The sequence below is a fragment of the Pecten maximus genome, chromosome 16 (assembly GCF_902652985.1).
Source record: "Pecten maximus chromosome 16, xPecMax1.1, whole genome shotgun sequence".
NCBI classification, from domain to species: Eukaryota; Metazoa; Mollusca; class Bivalvia; order Pectinida; family Pectinidae; genus Pecten; species Pecten maximus.
In genome coordinates this window covers 19,138,577-19,165,871 of record NC_047030.1, presented here as the reverse complement: position 1 = coordinate 19,165,871, position 27,295 = coordinate 19,138,577, and the positions used below count along the sequence as shown (strand labels likewise).

Sequence of the window (27,295 nt, the reverse complement as noted above, 5' to 3'; positions counted from 1 at the left end):
CCCGGTCAAGCGTCCAGGTCAGTGGTTATTTCAATGTTGGGAGAACGTGAATGAGCATCGTGGATTGTCATTAATACACGTGTGCAACAAGAATTTTAGGTTGTTCGGGAGTATGTGGCTCTTAGTCACATATTTTTTAAATTTTCTACAAGGTGAAATGGATGACACTATATGTGTACCTGGTAACACAAATGATTATGTTAAGTATGTAAAGACATTGCCTGTATATGGTAACAACATACAATTTTTAACTGCTTTCATGAAATCTTAAATAAAGATCGTCACAATAGTAATATTAAAATTTGCCTGTATTGTCAATATTACATCAACATTTCGTCATATCTAGGATGGCTACCTACATTACCCATACACAAATGATCTTACCTGCACTGCTCAAGTTTGAATGGGCACAACTGTTGCTATCTTACAGGTAAATCACGGGACCTGATTTCTACCTGTGATGACCTCCTTATTGCCAGGGGTCAATTGTTTCGAAATAACAGATAATATTGCAACAGTTATGAATGCAGAGTCGGTCACACATTCGAATACTTAGTTATCTTTTGAAGATGTTAGACGCTGTGTGATTTAGAACATGCACTCTGTGTTACTTGTATGATAACTATCATCTTTATTTCCGTTTCAATCTCGCCGTAGGCGCGATGAATCATCAACCAATCAACTGCTTGCGATCATTAATGATATGTATTATCTTTAGGTAATGGTAAGAAAATAGCTGCGACATTTTGTGATAATAGCAAAGCTTTTGACCGTGCTTGGAATAGAGATCTTCTTTGTAAATTATCTGGTTATGGAATTCGAAAGTCTTTTTCCAATGGTTTACAGAGAGTTGTCATCAATGGTAAACATGTTGGTGTTGTTATCTTTTGTTTTATATACATAAACACCATTGAAGTAATTCGCTGATGAGACCTCTCCTTGTCACTGTTGAATTATCCATAATTAAGGTGGCTGTAGGGCTTACAGTATAAAGAAACTGAATTGAAATGCCAGACCCCCACCCCACACACACTCAGAAATCTGGTCAGACTGGGGGATCAGTTTGAAAAACGGTGTCCTGAAGAAGGAATTTGACGATGTTTTCACGGATTATTGTGTTCTGGATGTAACAATTAAGTGATACGGTAGGTAGAAATGAATGTTTCTTGATGACGGTAGTATATAGTATGCGCCTTGTCCGGTTGAATAAATATTTTTTTAGTCGATTGAAGTAAGGTGGGGTGTCGTTTCGTTCGTTGTGCAGTTGCCAACCGTAAACATTTCATAGTACACATAACAAGGAAATGATTACCACCATAAATCATTCAATTTTCTATGCAAACACCTGCGATCGAAAAAGATCCTGTTTTCGTATCATCTATATCTTCTCTTCTTATTTGCAAGGACAAACATTGAATGGCTGTGTTTCTCGTAAATAAAATATATTCATACGTTTTGAGTGTCAGTTATGCTTTCATCGACTGCAAATTCATATAGATAGTTTATACAATGGCTCTTCCGTCCAAATGTTAATATTACAACATACATTTGTAACTACACAAGAAAAATGCACAGGCGCCAAATTGTGCTGGAAAACATACCCAATAAGGATACGATATTTGATGACCCATGGTGCATCATTTGAATCAGAAGTTCGCTACATGGTTGTTGTTGTTGTTGTTTTTTTGTTTTTTTTGTTTTGTTTTTTTGTTGTTGTTTTTTTTTTCAAATGCCATTTTCTTTTCCCTCTGTTGTATTATATTCTTTCTGTATCTCTTGTTACCAGTATTTTATGTTTTGTTTAGAATTCAGACTTTTGTGGTTTGCTCACGAGGATTGCAGGTCCCAGTTACAACAGATAAAAAGATACTGACTGAACATCACGATAACTTTATTATAAGATATACCATAACAAAATAAAACATTTGGTCAGTAGTTAGTTGAAGCACATTTGATCTGAAGGATTGTCATATTTTCACAACGAAATCCAAAAACAATATTGAATTTGGGCTGTTTAACAAAAACAAAGTATTTATTAATAAATGGTTATTTTGAAAATTCACTAAACTAAAAATTGTAATAACATGATAATGAACAGCATATATGTTAAGATATTATTTATGTAACGCATATAAGTTTTGAAATTAGCGACACCACGTTTACATTCAAATGCAATTACAAGCAATTATTTCCCATCATAAGGATTGAATGATGCTTTAGTCTAATCCATCGGGTGATGAATTGAGTTGCATTTAAGAAAAAATTAATGAACTATTGAATTTGGCACCAGACCAACTCAATACATGGAATCGTTCAAAGCAATATTCCAATCTAATATTCCAATTAAGACATATTTTCCTAATAAATTGAAGATTAAGCCTAGTTACTAGAACTTCTGTAAGTCTACTGGTTTGTGTAACAAAACAGTCCGTCATTAGAGGATAATTAAACAGCATAACTAAGACAAACAACCGATTGTGCAACACATTTTCAATAAAACTATACAAATGTATAAGTAAATAATAATTTATTTGAAATATCAATTTTGTCGTTGAATTTAAAAACTTATTATGAAAATAATGACCAGACTATGTTCTATGCTTGTTTCCCGCTTCCATTTGAACTTGACAGCCATCTTAACGAAATATGTTACGGAACAGGGTCTGACATTGATACTAACTCTACAACTGATTAAATAATACAGCTTAATTTATTGAATGTTTACTGATAACACTAGTGAACAGTTCTTTGCGTACATGGTCTAACAGAGGCGTTATTATCAGCACCTGATACACTGGAACTTGACACGCATTCTTGATGACCAGTCCACTATCCACTCAAACGATTATAGGATAGGGTAGAATCATTTAAGTGATGATTACATACTAGTTTGATTGTACATGTGCATTATAAAACATTTAAAACTAATTTTAAATGTATCTTTATACAAAACCATCGGAATGAGTGTATGATTTGCGCATTATCAAAATAACATTTGCGTTATTTTATAAAGCTGAAATATATTGTGCTAACAATGGTTTATGGTAATGATATATTAAACAGTACTTATTATATTAAATGTATTACTATGTACTGCTTCCTAGCAAGAGTAAGTCCCACATCAACACAGTGTCAATTCCTAACACTATTTATTATGGAATCGCCCGGTCCTACCAGCCCATGATAAATCGTTGCAAGTAACGTTAATGAAACTGTTTTATTAAGTGGGCGGTAAGAATTTGCGTGACTTAAAATAGTGACGTCAGAGAAAACGACGTAATATTGTGACGAAGTGACGAGCATTATCCTTCATATCACCACAGTATTGGGAATTACGTTAAATTGATATCTGATATATACATATGTTGTTAAATACAAATATAGAATTACTTGAATTCTCTCAAAGTAGTGAAACTGTATTTGGAAAAATACAAATTGTATATCATTGTTCAAACTGTATACATAAAATGATTCTGTAGGTCCGGTACGTATATTCCAAGCTACTGCCATTGTTTATTTACAAGATGAAACGGATAATTCTAACCAACGGGACTTTAAACAGTCATTGAAAACAAGTAAATAATTGGATGACAAAGACCCTTAATGAAATCACATTTGTATGCGGCTGTATAGAGAGGATCGTCGTCGACTCGGATAGCCTCTGCCATGCTCCCATTAACTGTTTCGTCTGTTGTAGTGCACCAAGTCGACTGTTTGTGGCTTTTCCCTGCTGACAAAGAAACAACGGTGATACATACACATAACTCTACAATATTATACTCTATATGCATGATACTTTATAAGGAAGATACTTTATAAGAATGAGACTCTATAAGTATGATACTTTATGAGGATGATTCTATATAAGTATAATACTCTTTAATATAATACTCTGTAAGGAAGATACTCTAAATCAGTATGATAATTTATTAGTATGATCTATTTAAGCATTGATGTCTTGTTTGCAAAATGTATGAATCCGCGAAACGGATTCTTACAGATGTTTGCAAACATTTTTTTTGTTCATACCCCTATGAAACTAAAAAATAATTGACATCAACGCTGATAGTTAATTTTTGAAAATCATATTCTAATTGAAAACATGTTTTATGTACAATTTTACTGGTTTTATATGGGATTCTTTTTCTCAAATCAATACGCAACGTCAATTTTCGTATTGTGACGTCACATTTTTCGCGCCATTCTCGTAATTTTTTTTTTAATAGTGATATGAAAAAAAGTCTCAACTTATCAGAAAGCCGCATTCTGCGTACAAACAATGGAAAATTAATTATATAAGTATGATACTCTAGAGGTATAAGAGTAAAACATATAAACATGGCTGTGTGAAGTTAGCTCAACATACGACATACGACATCAAATATTCAAAAAAAGTCATATCTTGTGTTTTCACTAGCCAACGAGGACACTTTTTAATGTTCAGCGGCTCGACATATGACATTCATATTTTGAATGTTCAGCGGCTAGACATACGAAATACGACATTCAGATTTTGAATGTTCAGCCGCTCAACATTCGACATACCACAAAATATGAATGTCGTATGCCGAATGTTGAGCGACTGAACATTCAAAATCTGAATGTCGTATGTCGTATGTCTAGCCGCTGAACATTCAAAAGTTCCCTCGTTGGCTAGTGAAAACACAAGATATGATTTTTTTAATGTTGCATGTCGTATGTCGTATGTTGAGCTTACTTCACACAGCCTATAAACATGATATTCTGTAAGTATTATTCTATATTCGTATGTTACTCTATTGATATGATACTCTTTTAACATAATACTCTAATAGTATGATAACTTATTAGTATGATACCCTTTTAGTATGATAACCTATAAGTATGATAATGTATTAGTAGGATACTACATAAATATGATCTTGTATTAGGATAAAAAATGTATTAGCATTGCATTCTATAAATATAAAAGGTATTAATAAGATGTCTAGATATACATACGATGTCACGCGAACCAAGATGAGTTTTGTCAGCAACAGTACCACGACGACACTTCCTAATCCTCCAATAACAACGCCAACCACTAATCCGATGTTGATGTATCCTAAAAAGACAGATGAAAATGATCCGTTAGTCAGTTTAATACAATCATGAGCTACCGAGTGGTACAGTAGTAACAGATTTGCCTTTCGGGGACGGGTTCCATTACCTGATCGAACGTGAAAAGGGGTCAATTATAAAATAAATACAATAAACAAGTTTGTATATTTCATATGTCGTCATGGTCACGCCCTCTTTTATTGACACCGGTTCATAATAATGCGTGTTTAATGTTATTCTACGATTATCTAAAATCCGAGAATTTTAAATTTTATCTAATCATGGTGTTTGAGAACATCTCGTTGTATATTTCATTTCCCTTCTGGCCTTTCTTTCATTGGCACCAAACATTATTGGCGAATCAAAGAAGGCAAAAATAGCTGTACAATAGATTGCTATATCATGCATATTGGGTTAATTGTTGTAAAATAAATAATGTTTTATGGTCAATCCCTATTGTAATGGCCTATGTTAAGTTTTTAATTGGTGGGTGGTTAGCTCCGCTACATAAGACTATAAGTCCACGAAGTTTGCCGTTACGCGGCATGTCATATTTTATTTCTTATCTAGAAAGTGACGCCGGTTCAAAATAATGTGTATTTAATGTTCTTTTTCAATTTCAAGTCCGAGAATTTCGAGATTTATTTAATCAACCTCTCTGTTATGTATATGGTGTTACTGGTCTGTGAGATATCTTATAATTGTACAATCTAGGGGAGATTATCTAACTCCATATGTATATGAGTTATTCCCCTTTGTTGTAATTCTTTTCGTTTGTAAAATACATTTTTGAGGATTCATGGACAGACGTGTCTGGTTTTGCTTGCGATATGAACAGCGAGTTCCCCATACTTCAAAACATTACAATCTAAATCCTGTTTGGTGTTCAACTACTACTATGTAACTTTTTTATATTGTATTTCGTCGTGTGGCCGGCGAGTCTTTGTACTCGTCCCGGCTCGTCGGCCAGACATTTCACGCCATGTGCTTTTTTGTGGGAAGATGTGGACTTCAGACGTATTCACACTATTATATCCACTGACAGCATGTATCACTTTTATTTATATTTTTGACATTTATAATATATCGGATATTAATATTGATGCAAGAAGAAACTTTCCATGTTCTGTCTATATATTTCAATCAATGTGCCATGACGTCACTAACATGATGATAGATCGAGGATGTGAGTGTGACTACGGTCCGCGGTATCACTTGATTTACTTCGTTTTTCCAAGGAAAAGTATTCCTTTATCCTGATTTGTACATTTAAACGATCCAGTATCCTGATTATCGTTCCTGACGTCTAACCATGACCCCGGGATAATGCTGACGGTATTTCGCTGAATTCAGTTGTTGGCTTGTTGCAGTTTGTTTTTCATTAACGTTTCATCTCGGTTCCAGTTCCAGTCAGACGACTTCAACTTATATCATACTGGTCCACCTACAGATATCTGGACTTCTCTGGACTTCATACCAATATTTGAACTTATTTTCAATCTACTATAGCAGTGACGTTCTTTGTTTGCTTTGTTAGAATATTTTTCATGGTTTACTCTATAACTGATAATCACACGGTATAATACACAACATGGTGATATTGCAAGTTTGTATATATGTATATATAACAAAGTTAGCTGAGTATTACCACAACGGATTTACCATTTATCATGTTACTGGTATTATTTTTGAATGACGAGCTTGATAGGTTTCAGAATGACAATCTGCATTTGATCTACTGTATCAAATGCAAACATTCTTAGGTTCATAGTTGAATACTGTATAGTATCTTGTGTAGAAGTCATAATTAATTACTAAAGTTTAATACAATTCTTGTTAAATTACTGAAATTAATATCATTTTAGTGCAGCTTGATAACTTGTATTTTTGTATGTGAAATTCTATTACTCATACTATTAAGTCTGCATCCTTGTAGTTGTGTTCCAGAAATGCGCAGCTGGAGGGTAGATATAGGTATGATGGAAACATGGTGTTGTGTAAGCGAAGTTTTACGGCAGATTTACTCGTTTTTTATAGTTACGTTTAAATGTATAGTGTAAAATTCTTGATTTCTGTATATTCATGTAATCAGATTTCTCACGACCAGTTGTTAATTTCACAGGGTTCAATTTTTTAAGGAGGGCATGTTATGTATATGGTGTTACTGGTCTGTGAGATATCTTATAATTGTACAATCTAGGGGAGATAATCTAACTCCATATGTATATGAGTTATTCCCCTTTGTTGTAATTATTTTTGTTTGTAAGATACATTTTTGAGGATTCATATAAAAGACTTGGAACTGGAAAGACGTCTCTGGTTTTGCTTGCGATATTTAACGTACAGCGAGTTCCCCATACTTCACAACATTACATCTCATTCTTTATTTCAATTTTCATTTCGACTTTTCATATCTTGGCACCAAGCATTATTAGCTAGTTCTAGAAGGCCAAACCAGCTGTGAGATCCATTGCTATATTAGGAACAATTCAAGGTGCTCTCTGGGTGCCTTTGTACAATTCTTTTATTATTTGTCAGATTTCTCGAAAATATTTTATAAGTTTTAAGATAAAGTACATACAGCAGAATAAACTTAGATAATACCATGATGTTGATCGTCCTGTGTTGTAAACAGTGTGGTACCAACGGAGCCGCTGCTTGGTGACGTTGTAGGTAGCGTAGGTGTTGCAGACTGACAAGAACTCTGTATCATAATAAAATACAAATAGGAGAGGCAACGTCTAATTTTTTAATTGATCAATAAAGACTCTGCTTAAGAGCAAAATAATGTTAATTTTAAAACCAAATGTTTGCATGGAATGTACTTTTAAAAATCATCAATAATTTGCAGTAGATACTAAACTAACAGTTTCTTCCGTAGAGCTACTTTGCGGTAGGATGAAGAAGGGGAAAATGACCATAGCGTTATGCTCACTACTGTCTATTGTACGAATTTGGAGCATTTGTTTGATCGGATTGACTTTATGTACGTATAAACACTTATTTTGTTTTTACCTTGAAATGCAATGTTTGGCTGTGAATAATAATGCACGAATATGGCATAAAGGGGAGCATTTCAATCAATGACAATACTTTTGTGTCATATTATCAAGGCATTTGAACATTGTAATAACGACGTTTTCAAAACAAATAGCGATACTGTGGATTTAATGATTTTTTTTCAGAATATGCATCTTTACTTCAAATTCAAAGATTTTTTTTTTTTCTTCAAAAAAAAAAAATCTTCTTACCATTTTCAGATTTCTTAATTGTGTGTAATAAGGGCATTTTGGGTGCTTGAAAAAACCTCCCTGTATACAATAGTTGTGTGATATTACTTAGTTTCGTTCCTTTTGTGTGCTATACACACGTGTGAACAAAAAAAATGATGATATTGTGCAATATACGTCATACAAATGAGCAAATTGTGTCCATCAAAACACGTATTTTTCGTTTTGTTGAAATTCACATACAGCTTACTTATAATACTAAATATTTATCAAGTTATTTCTGTTAAATTGCACCATATTGGTGAATTTTAGCTTTGGAAATATTGCTACCACTTAATTTGCTGTATAGTTAGCCCATAAGTTATCAAGCATTTTTCATTACCCAGCCAACAATTAATGTAATTAATGTATCCAATATCACAGTTTCGTAATTGTTAGTCATCCAGTCCCAACAATGATATTTACACTTTGATAAAATCGATTATGGATCTATCCAAAATAACATTATATACTTATTGTACATGTACGTGTCTGAATATACATACTCGATTCTACTGTATATTCATTATGATTTGTTTATTGGTGATGGAACGGTACCGAATGACGATCAATGACTCATATTATTACCTACCTTTACACTACACGAGATGGACGTTGTGTTACAGGTAAAGCATGTTGAGTTGTAAACGATAATTGCTACATCATCACTGAAAACAACACCGTCATTTGAAACGCTGAGGAAAAATCCCTCTGCAATCGCAGCATTGTCATGCGAAGATCGCCTTATCCGGGGAGACTGTGGTAAAGAACATGAACAGCCTATACCACCGGACATTGGTACAGCTGGAAATGTCTCGTTCTGTGACGTCAGCTGGTATGTTGATTCGTGTATCTGAAATGAAAAAGGATTAAAGATCAATCGTTCCTAATAAATGGATTCTCGCCATCCTGTTCACGTATGATGATGCCAATTTTGGAGTGTTCACAATTTTCAAAATGTATCTACATATAAAACTAGACCATTAAACCATGCGACCAGTTTGTGTCCAAGGCTCGGTGATAACCGGAACAAGGACGTTTAGCTCTATCAATCAATGCCACCAGTTTGTTGAAAAAACGCTTGGATGAATTAAGAAAAAAATAAAAAATATTCGGAGGCACACGTAATTCATTTTCGAAAGAGATTTGTTACGATAATTAACGGGTTCGATTATAGACCCACCGTGAGATGGACAGCTCTACAAGTCACATTTTCACTTGCAAAATTCGAGCCGGAGACATAGAAGGTAGTACAAGCGTATACGTCACTTTGACACAGTCCTGGGTTTGTCCGTGATGACATAATAGGAGGTAATGATCGCCGTATAGAACAGTCACTTCCCTCGAAGTCGTCAAAACATTCACAGCTTCCTGGAAGATAAAAACACATATTCTAATCTCCATCATTACTTTTTGTTGGTAAGCCAACAGAGTTCTAAAAGAGGAATTTCCAAGTCAATGATAAAGATGAAGATTTTGAATAGATATGATACTTATAGCTTTAAAACAACTATACATGTGCACTGATATTAAACAATAGATTCACACTTTATCTGGGAAAAAAATGATTTCTTCAAAATAAAAAATAAAATTACCGTTTGTACATCTTCCGTTGCTGGAGCAATTATTCCTACAATCTAGGTCCAACATTTCGCCTAACACCGATTTGCCAGGTGTACGAGGTGATGACGTCATGGTGAGGTTTTCTAGTCTGACTACCGTCATCCGGCAACTTTCGGACAACGTATCGGCCGTTGACTGCATGAACCTGCTGTCTCCAATCAGCTGGAACACGACATAATTCAGTAGTTCCACGTATGTCACAAAAACTTAGCAAACAATAAGAGTCTGTAGCTTTGGATATATAAAACTGCACAGATATATATCTTTTTTAATACAAAACTGCAACAATGTCTATGTATCCTTCATTTATGAATTAGGTTTATTTTTCATTGACGAGATTTATGTGCCATGCTACTTTTCAAGAATCGTTATATCGTTACCCCTTGTATGGTATATATCACATGCCACTGTGCCATATCGAATCGTTATTGGGGTCATAACTCCACCCAAACCCCAAACAACACACACACAGAGAACATTATTACTTTCTACTCCCTTCAACCCAGAGGAGTATTGGTAGAAAGTACCTTGATATCTTCAACACAGGCTTGGATCCCTGTTGTTGTCTCGTTTCTCATTTCGGGTAGTATCTCTTCACATTTCTGTAAAAACTTCTGATTCTCCAAAAATTGTCTACAAGCTGATGTCGCTGACTGTTCATCCCATCCATTCCTCCATGACAAAGGCTGGTCAAAATAAAAAACGGGAAGCTACTGACCATTTGCAATTTTAAAATGTATTACACAATTAACACCGAAATAAATTTCATGATCCCTTCAAAAATCGAAGCTATGCTGAACTTTGTCCTTAAATAAAAACTATAATTTAAAAGAAAATTCATTCGTAAAAATTTGACAAAAGAATCACTGTTGATGTTGTTATACCGTCGGATCTAGGTCAGCGTCACTCTCCAGAACTATTGGGAACTTGGCCACTACATCGCCGTCACCTGCAGCTCGTCTATGTCTCTGAAGAGGTTCAGATGCCGACCGCTTCCGACGAAAAGTTTCATCGCAAGATTTGAAAAAGCTGTCGGATCCAGTGCCAGAACACAGAGCCGTGGCAGACTCGAGGTTACATTCGGCAGTAGTGACGTCACCATGAGCCACTCGGTCTCTACATTTACAATACCTTGGCGACATTGTATTGATATCCGGCAAGCTGGCACCACCAAACATAGATACGTCACCAGTTTGTCCCGTTATTCTGTAATATAGAACCAAACCTCTGGTTAAGCGCTCTATGATATCCCTTTCAGGGGGGGGGGGGGGGGTGTAAATAAATATATATCGTAAATACGTTCAAGAGAAGGTACATTACCGTACTAAGTTCTATCCCGAGAAGGTACATTAAGCGCTAAATACTTTCCCTAAAAGGTACATATACGTGTTAAATACTATCCCGATGATGTACAGATAGGTGCTAAAGACTGTCCCAATAATTACATATATCTCGCTTATACCATCTCAAGACCTCAAATATAAGTAATATTTCTCCGATGATATATTTTCAAGATTCTTTTGAAGCGCTCGTCACTTCTTTACTAGATATATTTAAATGCTAGATATTAATGTTCTGTCCAAGTAACAGTCAGTGCTAGCCAATCCCATGCCCTGTACGTTTAAGTGCTAACGACTTATTTGCTAGATATATGTAAGTGATAACTACCATGTAACATGTTAATTTAGAAAAATATATAACTGATCAGTCATTGGACAAGTTTGCGCCATATGGCAGTAAACATTAGAAACTTTCACTACAAAACTGTTAAAGTTTTTAGTCATTATGATTTTGACTTTAGCCCTGAATATTTCAGACTCCGTGGCATTGTGCTGAGATAATCCTTTGGTTTACATTTATTATCTGATTTATATTGTTTTCAGTGATTTTATTGGTAAAAACCTAGAAATTGTATTTTGCTAATGCTTGTTCTGAGTGATTCCATCTGTTAAACCTGAAAAGATTTATTTTCTAACGATCTTTTGAGTGATTTTATTGGTTAAACTCTCGAACATATTATTTTTTCAATAATCTTTTTGGTGATTGTATAGGTTAAAACTCAAACATTTAATTCATTAAATCCTATATGCATGTCACTTTTACTTGATTTATTGCTTACTTTATACTTGATTCTGTTGTTCATTAGTGTGTCTTTTGTTTACAATTTTAATGTGTAACAAGTCTGGTAATTCAAAAGTCCTTTTTTTTTTTTTACAAAAATGACATTAAAATATAGATATTCATGTATCAGTAGATTCGCTTGAACCTATAGTATTCAATAAAAGAACCAAGTTTTGTTAATACTTTTGTAAATTTATATTGTATCTTAGGATGACATTTAACATGTGTTCCATTCTCATATGAACGTGTATGTGTAAAAACAGGATTAATAATATCCCTTATATGCAAAAAAGAACTAAATGATACTATTCATGCTCAATATGGAGTTTCATGTTATATGACCACACCGAAACAGGAGAGTACACTTTAGCACGTGTACTTTAAAAACGTGAGACAAAACCTAACGCCCGTGTGACCTCGCTCTTGACACGAACTTTGTTGCTTTTTATTGTGCATTTGATGAATTAATGATTTAAAAATATAGACATGTTAATTTTTTAGGGAAAGAACTTTTGGCTATGTATTATTTTGTCGTGACATTATGACTATCTGGTGTTGCCTTATATAAATTAAAGCATTAAAAAGAAGTCCAACTATTCATATGAATATTATGTGAATTATTATTGAAACCATGGCAGGCATTCTCATTGCTTCTTCGTTGGGATCATTGTAAACTACTGCGTCACTGATATACATGTAGTAGATGTAAGACCGATGTGCAAACTGTTGAGTTATATTCATTAATGCAACAACTGGTATAAAAATACTTGCAATATATAACTTAAAGCATCCAAAGTCAGCATGATGTATTGATATATAGAGGGAAAATCGATCTGAATTTATAAACCTAATTGGAATGGAAATATCTCTTTATAGCCCCGGTACGAACTTGTCTTATAAAGGTTACTGGTAATACAGCTATTCCAAGTTTAGCACAACATCGAAATTTATCAGATCAACGCAATGATCAACTGTTACACCCATAACATTTGTTTCAGGAAAGAATATACAGAAACAACAATTATTACAATAAAAGATAGCGTCAAGATACTTAAATAAGATGTCCACTAGAACAGTGTTGATAAGTTCTAAAACAATTATCTCACTTCCAGTCCAGTGCAAATGTTCGTTCATCACTTGTCGTTCCACCATCCCTCGTCCTGAAATCGTTGGTAATATTTCCGTCCAGGAAGCCACAGAGTCCCCCGGACGTTTGCCAGTCAGCAATAGAGGGCTTGATTGTGATACCACCAATGGTTGTACTGCTGTTGTCTGTGATGTGGTAGAAGGATATCTGCGTGCCTGTTGGCAATGTTATCTTGGGACAAAAATACGTAAAACATTTATCAACTGTATCAAAAAATAATAACTTATCTGTATTTATGTAAACGGAATATCTCGATTATAAACCTTTTAATAGTTAACTATTATATCTGTTGAAATATTAAAATTTTAACAAAATTATGATTGCTTCTTGTTACATTTCCTTTCATTTGTACATATCTAAGTGACATGATGTGAAGGTCGAATGGATTTAATAACAGGCAAGCTCATATAAACTAATTCCATGGGTGGCTAGAAAGTTACGAAAATATTATATAACTAAGCGAAAGTTTCTTCTTTTTGAAACATATAATGAAAATACAAGCATACATCTTCAAACCACATCCCTTACGGATAAGTAGTGCTTTCAATTATTATATTATTTTCCTGAATTCTAACAAAGACGAACGTAAATAGATACTATTCACTAATACCTTATATGAATTTCCGTTGTTCTCTATCGCCATGTGTGTGTCGTCACAAAAGGACCCCTCTATGTACCGGTTTGACCTGGTTACGTCACTAACCAACCATCCGATTCGAGCAGAGCAGAAGTTGGCGACAAAGCGAGCCTTTTTATTCCTTACGGCCAATCCACAGTTACAGGTCGCTCCAGGGACGTCATTGGCACAGGTTTGATACATGGCATGTACCTATATATACCACAAATGGTACAGTGTAAAGTCGTGATAACAGGGTATGTACATGTATATACAACAATTGGTACAGTGTAAAGTCGTGATAACATGGTATGTACATGTATTTACAACAAGTGGTACAGTGTAAAGCCGCGATAACATGGCATGTTCATGTATTTACAACAAGTGGTACAGTGTAAAGTCGTGATAACACGTTATGATCACGTACCTGTATACACCAGTTCAATCGGATCGCGCTTCTAAGGCTTACGAATATTTATTAAGGACAAGAATTTTCCCTAAGCTGTTTTACATTTTATATACGAGGGATGGCCTGTAGTCCTTTGAAGTACTCAAGGATGTTCTTTTCAAGTCCTACTTTTTCTCTTTTTTAGGGCCGTGTACCATGAGGATGAGGACTGGTTTCATTTGGTTGGTTTATACCGAGGAGGTAGCACTCTAAAGTAACCAAGACAAGAGGCTTTTGCAAAATGGACAAAATCATACATGAAGTGGATGACTCTCTGAACAGTCAAGAAAAGGAACTCTATAAAAGTGGTATTGAGGCCCTTAAACACCGCTTGTAAAAGTGTATAGATACTGAAGCAGATTATCTTGAAAAATAAAACAATATGTCCAGCAAAATTCAAATCCTTCAATATGAGGCTTACTACATATCGTATTTACCGAAAGCTGTTTGTCCTTATTATAGTATAACACGAATTCGCCAAGCCGCTGATTTTCCCAGCTCCTGGAAGAAAAATGGTTTTGACTTAATGAAATATATCACTATAATAATCCAAAAATGAGTCTTTAAAAAGTACCCTTAGTCCTACCCAACCTACCCATTTAAAGAGATGGGTATTGGAAGAAAAGAATACAGCAATGTTTGCATTTATACTTCATGTATGTACGATTTAGGACGTGGTGTATAACACGGCGTTCATTGAATTCACACGTTTCAATGGTACAACTTTCATACATGATTAAATATACTTTAATGATTGATTATGATAATAAATAACATTCAAGACAAACTACATGAATGTACACATATATACTAGTCCTCCCCCAAACCTATAGTCTTGTTACAAAATACATAAAACTAATGTGTAGTGTATTGTTAAAAATGAAGAAAAAATATATATAAAATGATTAAATATATTGAAAGTATCTACCTGCCATCAAACGTGCGGATGTGTGGATCATTGTAGCTTTTACATACACTGGTGACGACCCGGATGTCTGCATCAACGACGCTCACCTGTACATGTAAGTCTGAGATGATTAGTTAATTGTGACGTATCCAAGGTAACAAACAAACAAAACAAAATATGATGGTTAATGTCGTTCTTTAATTTTGTATTGATTTAGGTCTTATTTCCACATTGTGGTTCCTAGAATCACTAAACACTGTATGATACAGCTTTGTATCCATAATTTGCCAATTATTGTGTTTTATTATTAAAGCTATATTTAACGTTGTAATTCATTTTAGTGTCATCGGGAGATTTCATATAGACATTACTATACCTTGTAGTTATAGGTTTTACGTACGGAAATGTTCTGAGAAGAGGCAGCATTCCAGGCGTTGTGACGAATCACGACTTCCTCCGCTATAAGGCGCACTTTTACCTCTCTATTCCGCACATTTACAAGGTTATCAGACGCCCCGTAAACACGGACGGCCAGCGCAGAGTCCCAGTTTGAATGATTGAATTGTAAACCACAGCCATATCCTCCGAAGGAGATAGGTTCGTTTGTTAGACCTCCAGCAGAGCAAAAGGTACCGGAACTGTCCCTACCAATTACTATTCTAACTGTCAGCGTACACTGGTGTTCCTTAATGACATTAATTCTACAAAATTCAGAAGCAGATGGACAAAGTATGTCTGACATAAATTGTTTATTTCAAAATTTTTCCCCAAATTACATGTTTAACTAGGGATATGGCTTTGAGTATAATGTCCCCATGACATTTTGGGTAAATAAATTTACAGGCGAAATTTTAATGTTTCTTTCAATTGTATAACACTTTCTATTATTTTAACTTACTCGTTTAGAGCAGAATTAGCTTGGAAGTAGCATCCTAAAGGAATAGTAAGTCTCACTTGTATGTCGAACCAGTCACCTTCAGTAACCACGTATTCCCGTGTATCTGTCTGTAATAGAGCAACAGGAATACAATAATATCATTCTGGATATTTAACTGTATATGATGTGATATCAAGTGCATTAGAAATATACTACCGTTTATATATGGAGATTCTACAATTAGGAATGTAACAGCATATTCGAACGATGAATTATTTCCGTTAAATGGTCAAAGAGGAATAAACATAAATTTTAAGCAAAAAGTTATTTAACCTTTTCACATTAAAGGTTTAGATACTAGCGATGTCAACACTAAGCTATCATTGAATTGTACACATCGTAACAACCTTTTGCATATACATATTTCATATATTCACAGGCGGCAACTATTTGTTGTCGATTTAATGGAGTATCATACTCATTGCCATATCCCTGTTTAAAGTCAGATCTGAAAACAAAAACATTTTATGATGGTGATGGACCGTGTACGCATTCACATCTGCTCTTGACATTTTTTCCTTATATTTAATGTTATTTTGACCGGTAACTAAGTAATTGTACTACATGTATGTTTTTGAATTATGTTTTTTTTCGAGTATTATTAGTTTGAATTCAAAAATACTACAGACAATTACATGACATTAAGTAAAATAACAAAGGGAAGTATATTTAATATCTCTGAAATATCAAAATTATATTGTCAATGAGACATCTCCAGTATTTCCCTTTGTATGAATTTATTCATATAAGTAAATATCTGATTATAGAAAAAATAATATTTGAATACAAACTAAGATTAATCAATATAAGAACTTAAAAAGGGTATTAAAATTGATAGTACAAATGTATTACTATCTCAGTATGCAGATGATACTTATCTGACACTAGATAGTACTGAGCAATCATTGAAAGAATCAATAAGTTAATCAAATACTTCTGCAAAAATTTCTGGCTGAAAGATTAATATCAACAAAACTGAAATTGTATGGATTGGGAGTAAAAAATAAAGTCAGGACCAATTCTTGCCAGAGTTAAATCTACAATAGGGAAAAAGAAATTTTGTTTATTATTAGGAATAGATTTCAGTGTTGATCTGCATGAAATGATAAAGATAAATTTTGACCAAAAAAAAATGTGAAACTAAAGTCTTAATAAAACTTGAAGTAGAAGAAATCTAACTCCAATCGGAAAAGTACACTTGATAAAATCGTTAATGATTTCCCAGTTCAATCACTTTCCCTTTATGGCACAGTAAGGTTGATAAAGTTAAAAGGGAGGTTATAGTTCAAGATTATGCTCAGGGTGGACTGAAAATGCTTAATACTTAATTTTATTGATGCATTGAAGTTAAGTTGGATCAAGAGACTATATGTATCCCCAGGTAAATGGAAATTTGTTTTAATAAGTAAAATAAGTGAACTTAAAACGACTGTTATATTGGAGGTAACTTTAAAAAGATCTGCCAAGAAAAATGTAAGAATAATTTTTTGGAAGGATGTTTTAAGTGCCCGGTATAGACCAGATAACTCTGATAATATAAAACAAGTAAAGGGGAAGTCACTCTTGCAAACACCCATTTGGCATAATGCTAATGTAATAATTGGTAGCAAACCAGTATTCTATCACAGGTGGTATGAAAAAGGCATTTATGTTTTAGGCGACTTCATTAAGGACCATAATATTAACACATTTTTACATATGATGAATTTATACATAAATACAACATTTAAACAGACTTTTTGAAATATAATGGAATACATTGTAGTATCATCCATTAGAAAATGTCTACAAAACAATGTACAGGTAATTGTAGAAAAAAAAAGAAACTCGTCCTATTCTACCGGTCAACATTGTTATATTTCTTAAAGGACTAAAGGTTCAAAAATATTTTATGACTTGTTAAACAATAAAAAAAACTCTAGTCGCCAAAGGCAAGGACAAATCTTAATTTTAATCAGGAGGACTGATTGAGTGCATACACACTGCCTTATCAAACTACTAAAACCTCCAAGCTTCAGTGGTTACAGTTTAGAGTTTTCCACCATATTCTAACCACCAATTCCTTTCTTCTTAAAGTAAAACTTGGAGATAGTCCTCTTTGTAATCTTTGTAACTCTCAAAAAGAAAACATTGAACATGTATTTTGGGAATGTGATCAAGTTCAAAATCTTTTACGAAGATCAAATTTGTTATTGAAAGCTCTTTTAATTCCTTTTACTTTAAAGAAACAAACAAAACTTTTTGGCAAGATTAATACTTATAACCCTGCATTATACAAAATTGACAATCAAATAATGTTGCTAATAAAGCAATATATTTACAGAAATGTATGTCTACATAAGTCACTCAACATCAATGCATTGATTTATTCTATACTTGATCATTATAAAGTACAGAAATACATCACTAACATTAAAGGGGAGGGAGCTAAAGAAGAAGTGGGAAACATTAATACAAATTTTACAGTGACATGTATATATATATATAATATATAACATCAAAAAGTACATGAACATGAAAATGTTAATTTTCGTCTGTGTAACTTTATTCTAATTTTGATATATTTCCTTCCGCAAGGGCAACGTTTTTGCATTACTACTTACATCTTGAGTAAATTGAGTAAATCTCCGTGTACTTTACCAGTCCCTGCCATTTGATGCCTCTATTTTCTAAACAAATTCATTTTTTAAATATAAATCACCTCTCTCTCTCTCTCTCTCTCTCTCTCTCTCTCTCTCTCTCTCTCTCTCTCTCTCTCTCTCTCTCTCACACACATCATGGGTGTTAGATAATGTATGGCTGAAAGTGGATGTCATGTCATTATTATGTGATATGTAAAAATTCTTGCAAAAATAAAATAAACATAAAAAAACACTTAAAAAGCAGCATCAGCGATCATTGGAAAGGCCCAAATCGCACCTCAGGAAGACTGATATTGTATTTTGTGTTCTAGTTTGTTGTATTCTGTTGCATTTATTCATGGGTGAAAAGCAACATATCTAATACTTTTTTTAATATATACCAGTTAAAATAGACACATACTGATTTTTAAGTGATAATCAACATTTCAGATTGTCGTAATTCATCGACCAGTTAAAATAATAAGAGAGGTCGGGTTTCGTAATGGCCCGAGGAGCAAATACGATAGCTTGTGTGTACTATTGGTAGGCTCTGCAGTCATATGTTTACGAATAGGCCTATGGGAAATCAACATTGCTGGACACCACACCTGTCCACTTTTTCAGGTCGGAAAATATTGCCTCGACATGTTCAATCAAATTGTTTCTAAGTTAATAAGCACAAAGTGTCACTGATTCGGAAGCTGTCACGAACGTATACAAGTCTTTTGTAATAAACAGCTAATTAACAGCTTTTAATTAGATATGTATCTGTCAAAGATCAAAGCAACTACGACACTGCATGGGCTTGCACACAAATTCCTTTACTCTTTATAGATACACTGTATTTTGGTTATCACTGCACTATCGGTTATTATACTGGGTATAAAGCCAAAGTTAATTGATAAAAAAAAACTTGTTAACTGATAGACAAATGATTGTCAAAGCACTATCATATTGTCATGGAGATTCATGTACTCAACATAGACAACCGTAATAACTTCAATAAAGCATAAAGAAATGGTGGATACATTAGAAATCATAGATATATATGATAAGGGATAACGTTACCTGAATTCCAGCATAGAACGATTCACTTAAGGTGACAGACCCCGGTATGTTGTCAGCGGAACGGAGTGCGACTCCACATCTCACCTGAAATAACAGAGAAAGTCTATAATGCTATAGTGTGTCTTTTCACAAATATAAAATCCTTACATATTGCTAAAAGATATCTTTACTTCTGTATCAACAGAGAAAGTATATAATGCTATAAGATATCTTTACACAAATACTAAAGCCTTACATATTACTATAGGATATCTTTACCCAAATATAAAATCCTTACATATTGCTGTTGATGTAAAGCATTCATATAGATATACATTGCATATGAGAAACGCGACATAGGCAGGAAATTTATTGCGTTACATCCCAAAAAAGTATGTTACAAGAATAGATATCAATATCTTTCAGTTTTGTTTTTTTTTGTTTTTTTTTTTTTTTTGTGGTTTTTTTTTTTTTTTTTTTTGCATGTAACATGTTTATTGCAAAAATTACAAAGAATAGTCCATCCAGATAAGATCCTTTATGTTGTAAGAGAAACTTAAATTAAATTAAGTTAAAATTAGATTAAGAATTAAGTTTTCCCTTAGTTCAATTAATGTGTTGATGATTTGAGTTGGTCATAAAACAAAATTGAGAAGAAATCCATGTTGCTTTATTTTGCTAACTACCCCTTCGGTTCGACAAAGCAAGATACAATGCTTTATCTTTATTCAACACACTTGTTTAAACCGAAGCGTGCTGATACTGGGACTTGCAGAAGTCTATGCAAAGATAAAGGCTGTATGGTGATTTTCATAAAACGTGATTCAAATACAAATATACAAGATATATCCAGATCAACGTGATATAATTAATACTTGATTTTGCTATGAAGTATCAACTCAAAAACTTATTTATTCTACCTCGAAAGCTCAATCTATGCACGCCCCTCCAGTGTATCTCCTGTAGTCGTCCTGTTGTTGCTAAGTCAGCGTACGTCAGGTTCGTAATGGAACTCTTCAGTACCATGGCGTCGTTTATGTACCACGTGATGTCATATAGAAATTGTTCGGGATCCACACTTCTATCTCTAAATGCTACACCACACACAAATTTTATTTCTAAAAGTTTGAATTCCACGGAAGTGTTGGTACTTAGGGGGTGTTCCCGTCCTCTCCTCTAGTCCTGGAGTAACAATGGCTGTTAACAAAACATCTGTAACAAAGTTATAAGTTAGGAGTAGAGGTTATATAATTAATACAATACAAAACCTAGGAATAACGACATGTAGAGGGAAACTAATTAAAAATCGATAGAAATGGCAAATATAGGCAAATATCAATTCACATTAAAACCATTCAATAAGTACGAGAACAAGACCAACAAGGGGTTCCGAAAGATGCATCGTCAATTATCATAGATAGGATAAACTATGATTAAGTTACGTATCTATACATGTAAATTAATACTCGGGATTTATTTAGTATACTTAATAAGATACACTTAATAATTAATAAGATACATACCGGCAGCTGTTGTTGCCGGCTCAGTACTCGTTGTTGAGGGTTCGGTAGTGGTCGGTGTTGGTTGGATAGTGGTTGTTATGTGTTGGGTAGTGGTAGTTGTGGGTTCAGTAGTGGTAGTTGTGGGTTCATTAGTGGTTGTTGTCGAGTCAGCAGTGTTTGTTGCTGCATCCGAAGTGGTTGTCGATTGAAGCATGGTTGTTTGGTCAGAGGTGGTATTATAAGGATCCATACTGGTTGTTGTTGGTGAGGGCGTCGTTGTTATGCAGGAAGTCTGTAAAATAAAGGCATTAACTGCCATATAACGGATATAACTACAGAATTACCTTTTCAACCGATTGATATGGCAAGAGAATAGTTTATAGCAAGAGTGTTCCTTACCCCAAAGCTATCAGGAATTGTAACAGTGATACCATGTTATTTGTTTTTTGCGCTCAATTTCCTCAGTCAAGAAGTGTGTCATCTAAATTCATGGCGTTAGTTAAAATGACAGAACATTGTTGAAGTAGTATTTTACGGTAGCAGACAACAGAAAGACTGGGTGGCCATGGGTGATTTTTCTTGTTAAGCAAATAACTCCTGTATTATGATATGCATAAAATATGAAAAAATGAATGTACACTATAATTGGTATATTCATTATGAAGTAGTATACACAGGCTTCACGTTTGTTAAAACTAAAATAAATAAATTGGTTACGGATTTTCCGAAAATATATTACATCGGAATTTTGGTTTTGCCTACAGCGAAATATGGTACCTCACAGTCAAGGTAAGATTGCGAAAAATCTCTATGTACAACATATGACAAAACAATATTTATGCTGTCTTTGGGATTTTCAAATATATTTCAGAAAATAAAATGTGTAGAGAATTGTGTAATTTTGGGTCAAATATCATGATATTTTGTTTAAGATTTTTTGAAGTGGTTGCCATGGTATTCACGTGTCTGAAAAACATAGAAAAAATGTAGAGATGTATTGAAATTGCAAACGGTGTATAAATTACAAATATATATATACTTTATCATAGGTAATATGTAGGGTTAACTAGCTATGTTAACATGTGCCTTATTTTCCACAATTGGGCATTTTGACTGTACACTGCTACCTATGAAGAAATATAAGATTTCATCATTAATGGACAGTGTGTATGATTAAGCATTTCACCTAATGTACCATATTATTACGTAACTCACTCATACAAAATATCAAAACTCACGAATTCGAAGCAGGAGACACTCGTTGTATTACACGTCTGGCACCAGGAGTCGTATATGATAACGACGATTTCATCACTGAATGTCGAGCCGTCGTTAGACACACTCAGGAAGAAACCCTCTGCTATCGTGGGATTCTCATCTGTAGAACGCCTCACCCTGTCCGAGACGTCGTCTATAGATCGTTTTCTCCTCCTCAAGGCGTCACTGATCGTACACGTACAGCCAAACCCGCCCCCAACAGACCTGGCTGGAAATGTGTCATTGACTGAGGTCAGATTGTAACCGTTCTCCGTGACCTATGGATAAAGGTAGAGAATAGGTTCGGTTTTATATTCCTGGTTGAACATGTACTGGATCTATTATTAGATTCAATTTGAGATTGTATTCAGTAGTGTTATATATAACCCTTTAATATTAATATTGCGGGTAAACTCTACAGACTCCGGAATCATTAACGTCGCTTAACTTAAGAAAATTCCTTATCTGAGTTTTTCCGTAGGAGAGCAGTATTGGAATTAAGGGGAGGATGGTAGTTCAGAAAATGTTTCTGTTACTTTTTTTTTTTATTTGCGGTATTTTTTTAAAAGTTTTAACTCCTACAAATAATGGCATTGCCAATCTATACATATCAATGTGATACTGAAAATTCATGTAAAATGCATCACCTCTGTCTATGGACGAGATTTAACACAACAATGTGTTATAACCGGTGTTCTAATGCCACACTATTGTTAAGGGATGTAGAGAGGCCCGCTATGCATCCCGATAGCTGGACCAAATTTTCATTAGTAACAGTATTTAAAAAAAATGGCAGCATGTTCAAGAATCCTATTGAATAGAATTTCGCAAGAAATTGTAACTACATAATACATAACGATCTGAGATCATGGGTATGTATTTGTGGATATCAAAGTTGTTTTCCCTCGTTATCGTAGAAGCATTATCAATTAGTTTACATCTCAGAGCTAGTAATATTGCATCATTTGAATAAAGTACTTGTGAATGATGTAATCATCATATATTTATATAAATAAGCATTCAAATTAACGTAAATCGTATTTACATACAAAACATAATAAAAATTGATATTTTGCTTAGCTGTCTGATCTTTGTAACAGTATATGTAACTAATTGACCGCGCCCTATTCTGGGAGTAGATATGGAATGGTCAAATACTGAAATGTAAACTATATTGTTTCTCTATTATCTTACCGTGAAATGAGCAGCTCTGCATGTCATGTTTTCATCTGCAAAGTTTGACCCGGACACAAAGAATGTGTTACAAGCATACACATCACGCTTACATAGCCCTGGGTTTGTCTGAGGGGATACAATGGGTGGCTGTATCGGCCTGATGGAGCACTCAGCACCATCAAAGTCACCAAAACATACACACTGACCTAGCGGATGAAATGATAAAGTATTATTATGATAAAATATTTAATAATTATATTAAACAATTGTATTTTCACCTTCTTTAACAGTCTACGCTTGAAAATGGAAGAAACAATCGTATGTTGTGTATGATACAAGCTGCATGGTTATCAGTGACAGAGTAGGTATCGCGCTTTCGCCACCCTTTTCCGGTATCCCCTACTGGTTTCCATCCAAGAAAACAAGAATGAGTAATATATGATAAAATGGTACAAGTCGATGTATATTACTTACCTTGTTGACATACTCCGTTTCCAGAACAGTTGTTTCTACAGTCTAGATTGAGCATGGTTTCCAGTATTGTCTCACCACCCGTATCAATGGCTGTTGTTGTTTGTGTGAGATTCTCTAGTTTCAGTGCCGTCATCCGACAACTTATGGCAAGACTATCAGCGGTGGACTGCATAAACCTAGTGTCTCCAGTAAACTGGAAGATTGAATGGGTGTGTGAATTTATGTATCCATAACCATACATTGAATAGCGCATAAACAATTTCCAATTTCTAAAGAATGCCAGGTTCAATAATATATTGCTCTTGTTTGTAGAGTACCTTGATATCTTCGATGCAGGATTGAACACCTTCTTCATTATCATTGGCCGTTGCTTCTAAAACTTCTTCACATTTCTTCAAAAATTTCTGATCCTGAATAAATGTCCTGCAAGCTTCTTCCGCTGAAGTTTCATTCCATCCATTTTTCCACGACGGAGGCTATAATTTCCAATGTAATTTGATATTACATTTAAAAAAAATACTGCTTCAATGTTTTAATCATTGGTATATTTGCAATTAAACATATATTCAATGGACAAATCAAGCAATATTAAACTCATGTGCTGATGCATGATAGGGATAGTATACCCGAGAAATCACAAAATATGGTAAAACCCATCTCACAACCTATTTAACCTCTTTGAGGCTTTGGAATACCTATCTTACATATATATAAAAACAAACATAATGAAAGAGTGTATTTCGTGTCACTCTACTAAAGTTCTAGAGGGAAAAACTCTCAATCATTCGTATTGATTTGGAGTTGCAAAATCGCTATTATATGTAAAAAAAAAAACATAAGTCAAACAATAAACATCATATATAGTAAGTGAGGGTTTTAGAGATATCATAATGACATCCCCCCTGCATTCTGGCAAAAAAAAATCGAGATTTTTTTTTTGCGATATATTTTAAACTTGAAGAATGAAATTTGTAAAATGCTAAATAACGTGCAGAAATCCGGAAATAATGAATTCACAAATGCATGTATTTTTTCCCAAAATCAAGACGTTCTTTTCCTGACACAATAACAGAGAGAGAGAGAGAGAGAGAGAGAGAGAGAGAGAGAGAGAGAGAGAGAGAGATTTGCGATATATTTTAAACCTGAAGAACGACATTTGTAAAATGCTAAGTATCGTGCAGAAAGAGAGAGAATAATAAAATATTTATTAATACCTCTGGTTCCTCGTCAGCATCGTCAGTGAAAACGATTTTGAATTTCGGCGGGGAGTCTTGTTCATTTAAAGCTCGACGATACCGACGATGTGAAGTTGAACGTTTCCTTCTAGGAGGTTCATCACAGGTTTTGAAAAAGCTATCTGTATCCGTAACCGAGCATAATGGCGTTTCTGTAGTGTCACACTCTATGTTATTGTCGAAATCTGAGTACTTAGTTGAGTTTGATCTGCATTTACAATACCGTGGTAAGTCTAGGGCTGCGTCAGACAAATCCACTTCGCCAAATAAACTTTCATTTTGCGGCACCCTAAAAGAATGAACCAGTTTACATTAATGCACTACCATAGTTAACCCGTGGTAATGGCCTTTTTCTGGCTTCGGATGTACTTTTTCTCCTATAATTAGAAGGCGGAGAATTTAAAGTTGATTATCTTTCGTACACAAATGCCTTTATGTATTATATCGGTAATACGAGGTTGTTTCGTTAAGTTATATTAACATTTAGTAAGCGATATTTGAGAGAAAATACATGACATACAATAACTACTTTAAAAACCTTTAAATCAACTTTTTCTAGAGCAACCATGAAAGAGTGTATCACCAGAAATCTTTGAAGGGATTGTACAATAGACACATAAGATGAATGATAAAGCAACATAGAGTTGTTTTGTCCTTCTAGGACTCGTCCGTGAGGTAAGGTCCTAAATCGTTGATGAAGTTAAGACCTGGTTTTTCAAACAAGGGAATACAGTGATCCCCGTTATTTCATGATGTTAACCATCAGCATAACCACGCAACCACAACCGCATACGTTATGATAACATAAAATGATGATATTGTATCCCACTCACATCCAGTCGTGGGCAAAGACTGTACTGTTTTGTGTCGTGGTTCCATCTCTAGTTCTGAAGTCGTTGTCCTCGTGTTGCCATCCAAGTATCCACACAACCCGGAGGAAGTTTCCCGATCAGCTAGAGACTGGCTTGATTGAAATGGAGGAAATAAACGTTCTGTTGTTGTTGGAGTAATAATGACTGAACGAAATTTGGGTTCCTGTTGGAAGAATAATCTAAATATAAAGAAAAAACACGCTTTGGGTAATTAATCGAAGTCATCAATATAGTTTTAGTATTTCTAAATGTAAGAAATCATATTGTGTTGACCGTGTCTCGTATTCCGAATAAAGATTAATAATTATGTCAACAAAATATATATATCGGTTGATATAGTTTTGAAAAGTATTTAATCACTAAGCTTACCATTCAACTGTAATCTTCGTTAAATTGATGGAAAGTTTTCTGTTGTTACAAATATTTTGCAGTTTTAGTCAAACAATGCAAATTATTCTTTTAAAATTTCCTCTTTTTAAATCACGAATCACCTCTGGGGCGATATACACTTCTAATCACCTCGGGATGATATTCTTGATTGTCTTAACCTCAGCAAAGCCTTGGATTCGACATCAGAAAACACCACACCTCTGGCGGAAGAAATCACACCATCAAGGTATGGAAAGATCATATCTATTAATGAATTGTAATATGTCTGCTACAAGGCAAGGATCCAATACCTCAAATATCAATGTTTTGTAAAGAAATTAAAAAGAAATCAACCAGATTACTGAAAACAGAAACAAGACTCGATATCATGCATAGTAAACTACTCGGGGAAACTATAAGACATCATTGTAACATACATTAAGGGAAACCTCACAAATTACAGCAACAAATATAGAAATATTTAAAACATATGTACAATTCGTATCCATGTATGTAAATACATTGCGATCCAGGTATTCATATCATCTTATAGACGACTTCCACAATGATCATGTCAGAGTATCGGGCCGACCAT

At 34.2% G+C, this 27,295-nt stretch overlaps 2 protein-coding genes across 2 annotated transcripts in view; both read right to left on the bottom strand.

Moving 5' to 3' along the window:
• Positions 1–1,870: 1,870 nt before the first annotated feature.
• On the bottom strand, positions 1,871–26,338 carry LOC117344686. The gene is made up of 22 exons (XM_033907514.1): positions 26,293–26,338; positions 25,439–25,581; positions 24,542–24,700; positions 24,225–24,417; positions 23,769–23,956; positions 22,556–22,852; positions 21,355–21,609; positions 19,837–19,920; positions 16,109–16,215; positions 15,611–15,911; positions 15,232–15,317; positions 14,741–14,804; positions 13,850–14,068; positions 13,199–13,410; positions 10,856–11,177; positions 10,499–10,657; positions 9,944–10,133; positions 9,532–9,719; positions 8,941–9,201; positions 7,684–7,783; positions 4,981–5,083; positions 1,871–3,727 (listed from the first exon to the last, which is right to left on the bottom strand). The coding sequence occupies exons 1-22, from the start codon at positions 26,336–26,338 to the stop codon at positions 3,676–3,678; spliced, it is 3,729 nt and encodes a 1,242-aa protein (XP_033763405.1). The 3' UTR covers positions 1,871–3,675.
• LOC117345094 (von Willebrand factor D and EGF domain-containing protein-like) overlaps positions 26,305–27,295 on the bottom strand; it is a 29,900-nt gene continuing 28,909 nt past the window's right edge. The window contains exon 12 of the mRNA XM_033908044.1: positions 26,305–26,510. Within this exon, the coding sequence (XP_033763935.1) occupies positions 26,409–26,510 (102 nt within the window). The 3' untranslated portion in view covers positions 26,305–26,408. The remainder of the gene's footprint in view (positions 26,511–27,295) is intronic.